The following is a 14,921-nucleotide window of genomic DNA, read 5'->3' as shown; positions in this document are numbered from 1 at the left end:
TGCACATGCTCCAGGCAGTCTGTACTCTCCGACTTCCATCCTTTAACTAAGTACCACTGAAGCTTAACTCACTTCTCTCCATTTTATTCTACCTGCCATTGTATTATTTATTGTGTTATTTGTTATTGTCTATTTCCCCCACTAAACTATAAAGCTTCATGAAGACAAAAAATATGTCTTCCTCAGCATTGTATTCCCAGAGACTTGAATAGGGCATAGCATATAGTAGGTCCTCAGAAAATACTTGTTGAATGAGTATTTCCTCTTTCATTCAGACCCAATTATTTCTCCCTCTTGTGAATTTATAGCACTCATTTAGCAATTCACCATGAAATAATACCCTGTGGCATCACATAGATAAATCACAGGTGTTGCAGGTATATGATTTTGCAGGTATTGTCCACATAGAAACATGGAACATTAAAGCTTGAAGGGATCCTCCTTATAAATAATCTGTCACTTGATACAGGGACCAACAGAGACTCAGAGAGGTTACTGCTAGTTCTTGATATCTCAAGAGTTTGAATTGTAAGCTCCCTGAGGGCAGGAATCCTACTTCCTACCCGCAAATGCTCCCTACTATACCTACGCCCTTAGTAGATACAATTACTACTGCCACCGATAACAATAATATTTGTTGCTTTGACCATTTCTTTGATAACAAGCCACCTCCATCCACAAAGTGAAGAGCACACCCATCACCTGCAGTGGGAATCCAGTTGGCTTTCTGACCATCCAGGGACACAGCTGCCCCACTGCCCTTGGCTCTCACCAATCACTGAATATGCCACAACAGAAGAACAGGCTCTGGGAGGCCATGCCACACCCAGGGAAGTGCTGCTGCACTGTTCTCACATCGCAGTAACCTCCACCCCCCTGGATGAAACACCACACCAGGACCTCACAGAGCAGCTATCGGTGTCCTTCCCCCAGGACTTGGCCTAGATATATCTTGTCTAGTGATCTCACACCACAGACAAGACATCCCAGTGATATACTCTACTCTCTGCTGATGGGGAGGTGGGCAGACACCCCAGTCTAATGTGCATGCTGGAGAAAAAGATTGGGGTCTCCCCACTTGTATGACAGCAGATATTGGAGAGAACTCATCCTGGATGGGATTGGGGGTCCTGGATCTTGACTCTTCCCTTGGTAGCTCTATAACTTTAGCAAAGTATTTAACCTTGAGAAGCCCGTTTCCTATCTTTGAAATGGGAACTGAAGTAACATATCTCAGAGAGACACAATGAGGACCAAGAGGGATAAGATGTGGAAATTGTCCAATCATCACAGTTCTCTTTTTTCTTCCTGAACAATGCCATGACAATCAGCACCTTCTTTTTGATCCTTGAAGAGTTCAGATACTCTGTTAGCCAAAGTGACTTATTAGGTTTCCTATTAGGATACGACCTTTAACGGGGTGTTTGGGTGAGAATACAAAGGGATGGTGGGACAAAGACCTGCCCTCAGGGAAGCTCCACTCTCAATGGAGGGAAAGGATCCCCCAGATGTAACTAAGCTCCTAAAAGCAACATAAATCTGGGAGGACTATATGCACTTACTGAGCACTTATTCATCCCAGGCACTGCCACACATACTAACTCCTTCAGTGCCCACAACAACCCCAAGAGGTGTAGGTGTATCCTTACTACCCACAGGAGCACACTGGGGATCATGGAACACCAGCCCTGCACCTAGGTGCCCACGTGTCTCTGAAGAGAACCAGGTATGAGTAATTGGGGCAGCTTTTTCTGGAGGACATAAGGGCTATGAGGTTTGGAAGGGGGAGGGTGTGGATTGACTGTAAGCAGGGGAGGCTTGGGGCACTTCAAGTGGAAACACAGGAAAATATGAAGGTTGCTGGGGAGGTTCTGACATGGAGCCACAGGGAATTGTCCTGGGATGGTGTTTCAAGTGGTGTTGTGTTCAACCTGTTTATTGGACAAAGACCTAGTCCCTTTAGGAAAGTGGCTTGTGACCTTCAAAAGCCAGTTAAATAATGATGGGATATCTGTTTATGACTTAAAAGGCTAGCTGAAGTAACTTCTTTACCCATTATATGAATATTCAGCTCAATGGGAAGATTATTACAACCTAAACCCCACTAATTAGAAAATTCCTAGTGCAGGAGAGCCATCTGACACTTTTCATACACATGCTATGTGCTTTTCTCTTCTTTTACCCCCTGAACATAGGAGGGAAGGAACAAGTCACAAAGGCTGGCCCAAAGAAGCCACACGTCACGCTGGACACACATATGCAACAGTTAACAGAAGCAGAACAAGCCAAACCAAGGGAGGATATCCAGAGTCCGTGGCAGGGTAGAGAGTGGCCACAAGCAGACAGACTAAGTAGAAACACAAGTCTGAGTCAGTCAGGGGCCAGAGCTGGGCAGATTACTGACCAGCACGCAAGCCAAAGACAAGGTATCTCTCAGTGTGGGGAAACCAAGGGCCAGGAAGAGGCTGCAGGCATGGGAAGGACGAGAGCAAAGATCAGGGTGCCCGAGAGCCACGGCTATGAGGGCCAGCTGCCACTTGACCTTGCTTTGCACCTGGGCAGCATCAATCCTCGGATTAGAACAGCTGGGAGATTTGAAGGTTGAGGCAACAGAGAATGGCCACACAGGGAGAGGTGAACTTTATGGAGAAACACAAGTAAATTCCTGGCTGAACTAGAGCCCAACACCATGAAGACTTGAGGAAAGTTATTCTCCTTGCTGCCCACCTATCCGGAAGGAGAAAGGGATTTTTCTTTCTCTAATTCTAGCTGAAGATGGGTGGTGCCCACCTATTGGAGTTAAACTAAATGAAGAAGGAAAGGTTTTTGACATCTGCAGTGACAAACCACCATGCCAATCTCCAAAGCCCTCGGGTGATAAACCCAAAGCTGGGACCAGACAACATCCTGGAGCACAGGTAAATTTTTTTCCTAGGAATATGAAGGAAAGTCAAGGTTTAGTTCGATAGTGATAGGAAATGATTGTAGTTGAAGTTTCTGAAGAAAGTTGCATGAACTATACCCAAAGGATTCTGTTCTTCTAAATTTTGTTCCTTAGTACATTCCTGTGTTTACTCTCCCGTGTTTACTATTCTCATACCCTGACTGATTTTCTCATTTACTCTGTTACTTTGCTGAAGAGTCATTTTTGCCTTTACTCTCCGGCGTTCACACTAAAGGATGGGAAGGAGCAATTCTCAATCTGGCTGCCATTAGAATCACCTGCAGAGCTCTTAAAACACGCCAGTGTCCAGCCCCCTTTCCAGTGACTCTGATTTAATAGGCCGGGGGTGGCAGGTGGGAAGGGAGGAACCAGATATTGCACTTTCTAAGAGCGCCTGATGATTCTACTGTTCATCCAGGGATGAGAACGAGTTGATTTCCGGTCTAGAATCCAAAGCACTTTGTGGTAGCTACAGGAATGTGGACAAAACATTAACAAGAAATTAGCTGTCTAAAACCTACATGGTAAATTCAACATATCACTGAAGTTTTCCCACATATCAGTCATTTTTGTACTTCTGTCACCATTTCACCATATCCACATACCTCCTACAGTTTTCTTGATACTTTTAACTGACTATTTTTTACTTAAATTTATTTATTTATTTTTGGTGAAGAAGATTCGCCCTGAGCCAACATCTGTTGCCAATCCTTCTCTTTATGCTTGAGGAAGATTGTCCCTGAGCTAACATCTGTGCCAGTCTTCCTCTATTTTTTTGTACGTGGGACGCCACCAGAGCATGGCTTGATGAGCAGTGTGTAGGTCCATGCCCAGGATCTGAACCCATGAACCCCAGGCCACCAAAGCAGAGCACGTGAACTTAACCAGGCCGGTCCCTTACATTTATTTTTAAAAGAAACTAGTGAACTGGGGGTAATGGCAAGGTGACATAAAAAGGCAGGAGCAAAAGAAGAGACAGTAGCTGCTGAGAGGAAAAGGTGCTCAGAATTAGAAAGCAGGGAGAGGCAGGAGACCCAGGATGCATGGAGCAAAGCTGGCTCAGGTATAAGGGTGAGAAAGGATGAAAGCTTGGCGATGGGTTGGAGAATAACAGAGGAAGACCAGAGAATGGACTTGCAGGCACCAAGCGGTATGAGGTTGTGCCTTTAAAGGAGCCCTAGGGACTGAGGGAATAAGGAGGCTGGAGGAGGCAGACATCCGGAGCCAGAGATGAAGGCAAGACAGAGTGTGAGGCCCAGGCAGGGCTGGCGGAAATGAGGGGAAATCTGAGGAATGGGTGGGGCTAAGGAGGGCCTGCACAGGATGGGGTGTGGGCAGGGGGATGGACAGAGCAGCAGAACAGACACTGGACAGAATGGATTGTCCTCCAGATGGTGCCAGGCAGAGACCAGCAAGAGACCCTCCAGTGACATGTAAATCGCCTAAACTCATTTCATGTACAACCAGTGGTGGACGTTCCCACATGCTGGGAAACACAGCCCACGCTCCAAGAAGAAAGAGCATAAGTCTTTTCAGTCTTCTCCTTTCACCACCAAAAAAACTTACATGCAAACAAAGGAATGTAAACCCCCACCTCACTTGTCAGGTCCCATGGATACGCCGAAACTCAACAACAAAAAAAAGCAATGTTACTTCTCTTATATACCACTCATGTTTCACATCTGATGAGCTCCTTTCTTTTGATGGACAGTCCCCACGATAGGAACCATTTCCTTAGTCACTGTCTGTAAGCACAGAACACAATCGGCAGAGTTGACAAATGCCCAGCAACAAACACTGTAAAAACAGCGTCTACTATTAATGAAATAAATCATCAAAATAATCATGTCTGAGTCAGCCAGCAGTTCATTATCCTATAAGTCCTTACAAACAGTTAAGTACAGGCCTAGAAAACAATTCCTTTTACTTGTTAAAATTCTTACCCTTAACTGAACAATGATGTGGGCGACAAAAGGTTTGTCTGCAATCACCAAGGATACCCTGTCATTTCTTTGTGAAGTTTATTTCCGCTCCATGATGTATTCTAACGTTTCCTCCCTTTTCCTAGGTGTGTCAAATCACAGCCAAGAGAATGACTCAGGCTGGCACACAGCTTGTCAATTATTTCAATTTCCTGGGCTAAACTCATCATTTCCCATTTCTTCTAATTTCTTATTCTCTCCTCACTTTCTTGAGGCCTGTTACTTTCAAGATGACAAGAGGCATGACAATGACGAGGGTGAAATGACACAAAATCCTAAAACAGATAAAGGAACCTAAATTCTGTTTACACTAAAGAGAAGTCTAGGAGAATTTTGTTGACTGTCCAGAAGGATGGGTTCATTATTCATCTATCCATTCATTCAAAAAATATTGATTGAGCATCTCTCATGAGCTAGCTCAATCTAGCATGCTGTTTTAACATGCCATTGTCTATACAATGGTATACAATGTCTATACAATGTTAGTTGACATTAGTTACTAGAGATGTTGCTATATCCAAAAATGCCGCTTGAATATGGAAGTGGGTGTGCACACACGTACATGTGTGATACTTTGATATCCATTAACCAGAACTGGGCAACATAATCAACACCCAACCCTCGAAAGCCTGGAAATAAGTTGCACTGCACAGTCAGGAGCTGCTAGTCTAAAGCTTCACATTAAAGAAAACCCTAGAGAGATTGTTTACGAAGACCATAACTTTCCTATTACAGCCAAACACGCATGGAAGAACACACAATTCTGGCAACCAACTTTTGCTAATCAAGGGGATGGGTCAATCCATCAATCCATAAATTCATTAACCTGATATTTCTAAGAATGCCTGACACTTTTATATACACTAACACAATAAATTTCCCCAAAATTCTATAGGATAGATACATTATTAATATTCCTATTTTTCAGATTAACAAACTGAGGGTCAGTTTGAGGGTAAATCATTTATTCAAGCACCCTTAGAAATTACTGGAGCCAGAACTTGCACCTAAGTTTGCCATTCATGGATTCAACCACTTTCTAAAAAATAAAAATAAATTAGTAGTAGTATAGCTTATACATTAAGATCTAGTTTCTTCTTATAATTAGCATCATATGTTAGTTGAATCTTCTTGTAATTCATGTAAGTATAAACTGTCTCTAAGTATCGAACAACTCCTATTTGGACTTTTCTCAGCTCCTGGTTGTTACATACCACCTGTTCCTGTCCTTCCCAAGGAGTCTGTGGGAGAGGGAGAATTAACTGTCTTGGTAATGAAAACTAACACTGAGGGGGTACTTTCTTCATGCCAGGCACTGCAATAAGTATTCCACTTGTGGTTTCTTATTTAACCCTACAGCACTCCTCTGAGTTGGTGCTACTATTATCATCATCATCCCCTTTTACAATGAAAGAAAGAAGGCACAAAGAGGTTAAGTAACTTGCCTGAGGTCACACAGATAACCGGACTCACGGTGGTCTCCCTGCCCTTCCCCTAGTCTACAATCTCCACCAGGAAGAAGTTCTGGCTCTCTCCTAACACTCTCATCTCAAGCCTGGGCTCCCGCTGGTCTGTTTCTCAGTGCAAGTGAGAGACTGCTTTTCACATGTTCGGTTTCCTCCATCTTTGATTTCTCCCCAGTAGGAGCCCAGGTTCACCTGCTCCGTGCAGCTCTCTTCTCCTACCTGGTTCTGACCTCCTGGCACACCACAGACTGCTCCTGATGGAAATGAACACACCTTGGGGTGTGTAGTGTAGCAGGGCTTCCCCAGCACCATCTTTTCCATCAGGAGTTTGACCTCATTCTTATCAAAACCTCTTAAAGGAGCCAAAGCTTTTAAAAATAGCACTAAACATTTTTTTTCCTTTTAATATTTGCTTTTATTTTTTATTAACATTTTTTAAAAAATCAATTACTCAACCAAGTTAAGTGGCTCTTCCTTATAACAGAATGTCTGGATTTGTGTCCCATTACCTGGAGATTTGAATCACATTAATATTTGATGGTGAAATGTATGAAGGTCAGATTAACCTGAGGAATAAAATGGACTTTCCCTTCCCTCTCCACTAACTGCAAATTCTGTGCCAGCTCTGTGTACAGAGACCCATAAAGGGAGATGTCCCCAGGACAGGTGCTACAGCTCCATGAGGCTGCCAGGCATGTAAGGATGAAACAAACACCAATAAAGCACCTACTGTGCACCAGACATTATGTGTTTTACATTATGAATTAATTCCACAAGAACCCTAGCAGATAGGTCTCACCATACCCATTTTACAGATGGGGAAACAAGCTCGGAAAGGTGCTATCAATCAGCCTAAAGTCACAGAGCTGGTAAGTGGCAGAGCCGAAATGGGAGCCTGTGTCTGCTGGCCCCCAGCTTCTTGCCGCAGGGACCATTCTCCTTGCTGTACTGCTTCTCAGAGTGCTCTATCAAGAGCCTTGAGAGACAGGGCTTCACTTGTCTTTGACTACAGTACTGAGCTTGATGATAAACCCAGCAAGAAATGAGATCCTGATATGCAGATGCTCCCCAAACAGCCCTGTGCTGCCAGTGACCAGTTGGGTCACAAATGTCCCCAGGAAAACAGCTTTTCTTTACTTTCCATGGGTCGGCTGTTTCATTCCTACTTCTCTCTCTTCTTGCTCTCTGCTCCCCTCTCCGCTGTGTCTTTCTGTGTGTGTGTGTGTGTGTCTCTGTTTCTGTCTCTCCCTGTGTATGTGAGTGTATACCTCCCTCTGTCTCTCTCTCTTTCTCACACACACACACACACACACACACACACACACACACACACTCAGAAATACCTCGATCCAGCAGCCGGAGCAAGCGGAGATACCAGAGATACCACTGGTCCCAGAAGCGGTCCGTCATCCCACCCTGAACTCATCCTTCACAGCCAGTCCCCTCAGCAGAGCCTCGTCCCACCGCCGCTGACTCGAGGAGGCCGGAATTACTTGACGCTCGGCTTGCGCACAGGCTGCTCTGAGCAAATGCCTGCCTGAGAAGACAGCCACCGGTCCTCCCACACAGAGGCTGACTGTGCCGGGAGCCCGTTTCACAGCAACAAAGGAACAAGTGCAGAACACCGCAGCCTCACGCAGACTGAGCCTGCATGGGCCCGAGAGGAGGTCAGAGATGCGGGGGAGGGAAGCCATAGAGGCCTTTCTCAAAGAAGCGAGGTTAGAGGTGGTCTTGGGAATGAAAACCCACAGCCAAGGCCGTGTCTTGAATTTCATTCCAGGATCTCCCGCCATCCTGGCTTCCCCTGCCTCCTACACCATAGGCTAGTGACTCCCCTAATAGGACGGGGGTAGGAAGCCAGGAGCTCAGCCATCCTGGACTCTGAGGCCAGCCCAGAAGACCCACAGCCTCACTGCCCAGCTCCACAGGAACACAGAACTCCCTTCCCAGGACTGCTACACCCATGCGACCAGAAAAAGGCCACAGACCCTTCTGCCCTAGGTCCGTTCACGGATCCTGCTATAGTGGAGAAAACATAGGCTCTGGAGTCGCATAGTCATGGGTTCGAATCCTGATACTACTTAATAGCTGCCTGGCCTGGATCAAGTTACTTCAACTCCCTAAGTCCCAACTTCCTCCTCTGTAACCTGGGGAACACATCTTCCTCACCGAGCTATTGTGAGGCTCCAAGGAAAGGAAGAAGATAACACTTCTGGTACAGCACTGGGAGCCAGCAGTGCTCAAGCGGTGGCCACCCCCTCCTCCCTCCTGACAGATTCCCAGCTCCCACATGTCCATCCATGCCATGGGTTCCTACCTTCATGCCTTCGCTCCTGCTCTTCCTGCCAATGGCATGCCGTCCCCACTCCCCCACTTCATCAGGGCCAAATCCTCCTGATTTTTCCAGTATCTAACTCAAAGGCCACAGCATCCGGGCAACCTTCCCTGGTCTTCCCCCCGTATCCTGCATTTCACTTTCTCCTTTGGATAGGACTCTGCTCCCTTACTTGATCAGAAACACCATGACGACAGGATCTGTTTTGCAATCATCATTCTGTCCCCCAGAGCACCTCACATAGTGCCTTGAACTTTTTAAGTGCTCAAGTATTTACTAACCAAATGAATGAACCAGCAAGTGAGTCTGGGTACCCCACACAATTTTATTTTAATGGCAGGAAAAGGCATGGACCGCAGGGCCTCCATCCCTGAGCGCTGCCTGAGGCCTGTAGAAAGATGACAGGGCATCCCATCTTTGCCCTGCTGGGGACCCATTTCACAGTGGACTGGCCACCAACACAGTGAGACTGTGCCCCTGGTAACTGGGAGTCCTGCTCACAGAGGCAAAACCCCAGGGGACCCCAGGTCTAGGACAATCTTGTACTCTAAGCCTAAACACTACCCAGCAGCCATGTACACATTCATCACAGCTTTTTTTTCAGCCTACGCCATGCCAGCAATGTCTTCTCACTGTCCTAATAGAAACATTGGCATCCCGGGCCTCCTGGTCTCCATCGGGCAGCTGGCAGAAGCAGACCCCCCTCAGCATCAGCTCCTCCTGGGGGCTTAGGCCTCCAAGATGAGAGAGGCTGCAGATTCAGACAGAACTCAGACTGGGGAGGAGGCCAGGAGCTCGGAGGGAGAGGGAGAAAGTGAGCGGAGCCACAATCTCCACTGGCCTGCCCCTGCCGCAGCGCCACCACCGCCAGTGCTTCCTTGTTAAAGGGCAGCTTTGGGACTGAGCAGACACCACTGCCCAAAAGCTACCTCTCAGGCTCTGTTAGTATTATTTTGTTATTACCTTAAATGGACAAGACTCCAGTGTGTAGTTAACACAAGAATGCAAACCCCTCCTCCTCTCTCTCCAGAGAGAAGCGCACTGACTCCAGCCTCCCCCTTCCTTCATGAATAACAAGATCCATCCTTCAGGTGTGGCTAGCGCTTTTTAGCTCACAGAGTACTTTCACATCCATCAGCAGCTCTGGGCCCTTAACAGCCCTGCAAGTCCCATAGGACGTGAATCTACTGAAGAGAAAACTCATGTGCCAAGAGGTTAAATAACATGCTTATAGTCAAATGCCTAGTAGGTGGCTAGGCTAAGAGAGAAATATGTGCCATCTCTCTCCTCCCAAAGAGAGTTTCTGGGGCTCTGGATTGTTCCCTGAGGAATTGTGACATCTTTCACAGAGAATGGAAGCCCTCACAGGAGGGCAGCATCTCCAGGCAATGCTGACATACGATGGGCACAGGCTGAGTAGAGGGCCTGCTGTGGCCACTTACTGACTAACGGCCTGTCATTTTTTTCTTTGGCTCCTGGCTTGTGTCTGCCAAGCGACAGTATCTCCAAATAAGAATGCCCAAAGCGGCTTTCTCTAACACAACTTGGGAGAAAGCTGAAACGGGAGAGGTGGACCCATGGTTCCCCCCACTCAGGAGACCTAGACAGATGGACTGTGAGGCAGAGAGTCCCAGGGACCGTGTGGACACCGTGTAAACCAGACTACTCTGATGGTGCTAATACTACTATTCCACATCCCACTCCTGGGCTCGGAGAAGGAATCTGGCCCTGTTCCCTTCCTTCTAGTAATCAAGGGCAAAACATTCCACATAGCCTCATTTTCAAAGAAAGAAAGGGAACAAAGATGTTCGAGAACAATATGAGTGCAAGCACTTCCCCCCAAACCTGTGAAGCTAGGAACACAAGCATTACCTGTTGGGTCAGGCCCAGTATGAACCCATTCAGCCAGGAATTTTACTAAAGATTGGCTTCAACCCATCAAGCTGGGCTCCTTGGAGCTCCCCAGCCCACCACTGCTCGTTTCTCCATCTCCCACAGAGTCTCATAAGTCTTACTCTACATGCAGCCCCTCCAGAAGTTGAATAAAATGGTCCAAGAGACTGTCAAAGTTGCCATTTAGTCACAGTGCAATGAGAAAGGACGAGATATTGGCCAGGAAAGAGCTTTATTAGGTTTTTGTTGTTGTTTTGTCTTAAACAATGTTTCTGCAGTGGCTCCTTCTTTCATCATGGCCAAAGCAAGCACGGTCATTGGTGTGGTTCCTCCAGCCCATCCAGCTGGCCACAGGGACCTGTTCTCCAGGGATAAGCTGCATTTCCAGGCCAGTGACAGGCTGTCCATTCCAGGGGGCCAGTGCCCGTCTTGATGACCACCCGTTACTCGATGGCACAACATACATGTGTTCCCTTCTCTTCGCTGTTCCTTCTTCTTAACTTGGCACTGTTCTTTCTCCCTCTCTCCACCCGCCCCAACATGAAAACACTGTGTTCCCGATCAGATAAAGCCAGCACAAGTGTATGGAGCAGAAGGCAAGCAGCACGGAGGGAGGAGAGAACCAACCATGTCCCAAATCTTTCCCACTCATCTCCTGGGACAACAATGACCACGGTTCCCACAGCACCACTGGCTGGCTCCTCGGACACATGGGGATATCTAACAAGTGCAGGCCACACAGGAGGGGATACAGTTGCTAGTGTCTGCGTACCAGAGTGAAGACTGTCTGCCAACATGTTCGCCCCCCGCCCCACCCCAGGAAGTGGGCTCCACCAGGCTGCCATTTTGCCCTGCAAGCTGTGCTTCTGTTGCAACATGAATCAAACACTCCAGCAGACACCATCCTCAGCCACCTCCCACACCACTTCTGTCCCCTTGGTGATTTGCATCTGATTGGTGAAATGAAGCCTATGGCAATGCACTCTCAGCGACATCATCCATGAGATGGCATGGACACCCTCCAGACTCCCTTACGAGAGCCTGGTGTCCCCAGGTGAACAGGTTCCTTACGTCCACACCTGAGGACAACACCTAAGGTAAGTATCACCTAACACACCGAAATTCAAGTCCACCTCTCCCAGGAGGCCTTTCCCAGCCAACCTCATTCATTCTCTATCTCCGAGGCTCTCAAAGTTTAATGGGCAGCAGAATCACCTTAGAGGGTTGGTTATCCCTGCAGATAACTAGGCCTCACTCCCAGAGGCCTGCATTTTTAACAAGCTCCCCAGGTGATTCTGAAATGGTGATCTCTCTGCTTCTGGCCCTGCTCTCCTCCGTAGTGCTGTGAAGTCACAGCACTGACTTCACTTAACTCTCTTGGTTGAATTCTAGAGCGTACCCCATCTCCCCACACATCCTAAGCATCCCAGAGTCCTGAATTTGACTAGTTTCCTGGAAAGTAAAGGGAGGTCCCACCTCCCCTCCAGGCCCAGGAGAGGGCCCCAGGTGGAGAGGCTGAGGAACTGCAAGCCAGGAGACAGAGAAAACAGCCTCATCCTCTCCACAGGCTCCAGAAAGCGTTCATTCCACCCTGCTCCACCGCACATCTGTACAGTGGCTTTAAATGTCACCTCAAATATCAGGCCAGGCAGCAGGAGGGAAAGGCTGAGCTCATTAGCTTGCCTTGCCCTGGCTTTTGTGTCGCTTTCATCCTTGCTCACCTCCAACCTCCGCTGAGATCTTTAACTCTCCCTTGGCGGAGGGAGCCCTAGCTCATGAAGACCTCACACAACCTTTCACCACACCAGGCTCCAAACCAAATTGCCAAATGGGGGAAAGCTCCCCTCCTTTCCCCCTTCCCCTGAGCAGTGAGAGTTCCCTTACCAGTGGATGGAACCCCCACATCGCCCTGAATCACCATCCCAACACCCCCGCCCCATCTCCCGAGAGCCAGACCCTTCCCCTCTTTCTCTGCCTTTTCAAAGCTCACCCATCCTGGGCCTGTGAAAAGTATCACGATAATCTCATCCCCTTTAAGGTTTTCATGACCAAAGCTTAATATTTAGGCCCTGGGGGAACATTTACCTTTTAGCAAGAGGTATTGCCTTAGGTCAGAGGAAGGACAGTGGAGGTCCAGGCCTTGGATAAGCAGTGATGGGGTGGACATTAGGGGCAGGGACGAGGGTCCATGACTCTCTTCCCCAAGCCTTCACAGGCATTTGCCTGTCCGGCCATCCTCATAGGGGCACCTCACAGGAGCTGGAGCCTTTTCACCTCCCTAACTCACGCCCCTGGCCTCTGTTTCCTACGCAGAACATGGCCCCCTGGGAGGCCGCCTTCTCCGAAGCACCTACATTGTAAAGTAGTTCTTCTTAAAAATAAAAAGGGCTAATAAACAGTTGGAGTGAACACCTCGGAACCTGACCCAAGAGGCCTAGGTAATCCAGAGAGGTCATTATCGCCTCCTACGCTTCCCTCCCAGCCAGTGAGGTGGCGCCTCCATCTTTCTTCCTCTGAGAGTAGTTTCTTCACCCATCAAAGGATGTGTGTGACTTGATGCCATAAGGGCCCCTGAAGCCTCGGGGTCCACTGCCCTGAGATTCGGTCTCTCTTAAGTGTCCCTCCCATCTCTCAATTCCCACAGTTCACCAACATAGAATCAGGAAAACCTAAGTTGTCCGTCACCACAGATGAAACCTCTTACCTCACCAGCCCCTGGGGGCCCTACTGTGGAGCATTCTCTCTCTTCTCCTCCCTTCACCCCACACCCTTCTCCGTCTCCTCCAAGAACTTTCCACATAGCCCCCTCGGCACATCTGCCCAGTAAAATCAGACACTATACTATGATGAGTGGGGCTGATAACAATGAATGTGAAGTTCAACAGGATCGAAAAGAGCCCAGTGTACCACCAAAAAAATAATAAATTTTGGTGAGCATATATTTAGAACTAAACATTTTTCCTATATTGTTGGATTTTTTTTCTTTTTTGGAAAATGTATAATCTGTGTGTATTCCATAAGGCAACCCATGACTGCATCAGAGTATTTGACCCCCATGAATGCCCTGACCCCTTCTTCCTGTCCCCCTGACACACACACACCAGGCTGGACAGGAGAGTAGCAGCACACCAGCCAATTTGAATTCTCTCTTCCTTGGCTCTTATTTTCAAAAAGAGAAGAATCAGTTGCCATGATCCCTTTACTTTGCAGCAAATGAATTCTGCTTACGGTTCTTAAAAATAACCAATTGCATAAATTCTATAGAGAATCTCTTTATAACCTGTTTATACTGTTAATTTGAAGCCTTCCTGCTCTCGGGAAAGGGCACGAGCTTTGCAATCAGACCAAGTGGGTTCAAATCTCAGAGGTTTTTCCAGCTGACTGGGAACTTGAGGAAAACCACTTACCTTCCCTAAATCTGTTTCTTCATCTATTGGATGAAATAAGGCTGATCTTACAAAACTTGAATAACCTTCATGAGGAAAAAACGAAATAACATAAAATACTAAGCCCTGGACCTAACACACAGTAGGTGCTCCATGAAGTTAGTGCATTCTCCTCCCGTGGAAGACAAGTTCCTGTCAGGTTGGAATTCTCAATTCATTGGACCCAAGTGGACAGACAGACCAGTAAAAACAGCATTAGCTTTGCCACTGAGGACCGCTCTAAGCCAAGTGGCCCTTATGAAGTCCTGAGTTACGGACAAGCCACAGCTCCAAATCCCCCAGCTTCTCCACCTGCCCTTCAGGTAGGGGCAGATTCCTGGATGTGTTTGCCCAACTGCCCCAACTCACCTGGCTTCCTCCCTCTGCCCTAACACAGGTTGGAAAGTTCCAAGAAATTCAATTATGAAAAATCCTTTGACTATGCCCACAGGAACCATGTGCACAACCCTCAGCACTGAGGACACGGGAGGCTCTGTGGAGCTCCCCGACGGAGTTTCCATGTAGGAGCTTCCCTACAAGTCCATCAGGCCTGGCCTGGCAGCATGCACACAGGAAAGCCCGGCTAAAGACATCCATGTAGAAAACAAACTATAAAACTCCAAGAAGAAAAACTCTCATAGTCTTAGGGTTGGAAGGTTTTCCTAAGACACAAAGCTCAACAAATTGGCATGCATATGCATTTCTTTACTCTCTGGGAGGACAGACGAATCCCGGAAGGAGAAAGAGGGCCGCACAGCAGCATGGAAAGGAATACATTTCACCGTGTATCTGTTTATACCTTTTGAATTTTGACCTTTAGACTATATCAGCTAACTTTTTAAAAGACATTTTCAGATGATAGAGTCAAGAATAAAT

At 47.4% G+C, this 14,921-nt stretch overlaps 1 protein-coding gene across 36 annotated transcripts in view; it reads right to left on the bottom strand.

Moving 5' to 3' along the window:
- The window catches only part of KALRN (kalirin RhoGEF kinase), a 637,850-nt gene that overhangs the window by 566,858 nt on the left and 56,071 nt on the right, over positions 1–14,921 (bottom strand). For 3 of the 36 annotated variants that reach the window (XM_044771443.2, XM_070508999.1, XM_044771445.2), the window contains exon 1: positions 7,736–7,878. The exons of 30 other annotated variants lie outside the window; for them this stretch is intronic. In XM_044771443.2, coding sequence (XP_044627378.1) covers positions 7,736–7,802 — 67 coding nt within the window. In that variant the 5' untranslated portion in view covers positions 7,803–7,878. Of the gene's footprint in view, positions 1–7,735; positions 7,906–14,921 lie in introns of those variants that run through there. 3 more of the 36 variants (XM_044771456.2, XM_044771458.2, XM_044771438.2) reach the window with 2 other exon arrangements.

This window comes from Equus asinus, chromosome 5 (genome assembly GCF_041296235.1).
Source record: "Equus asinus isolate D_3611 breed Donkey chromosome 5, EquAss-T2T_v2, whole genome shotgun sequence".
Classification (NCBI taxonomy): domain Eukaryota; kingdom Metazoa; phylum Chordata; class Mammalia; order Perissodactyla; family Equidae; genus Equus; species Equus asinus.
The sequence above is the reverse complement of the archived record's forward strand: the minus strand, read 5'-3'. Positions and strand labels throughout refer to the sequence as shown.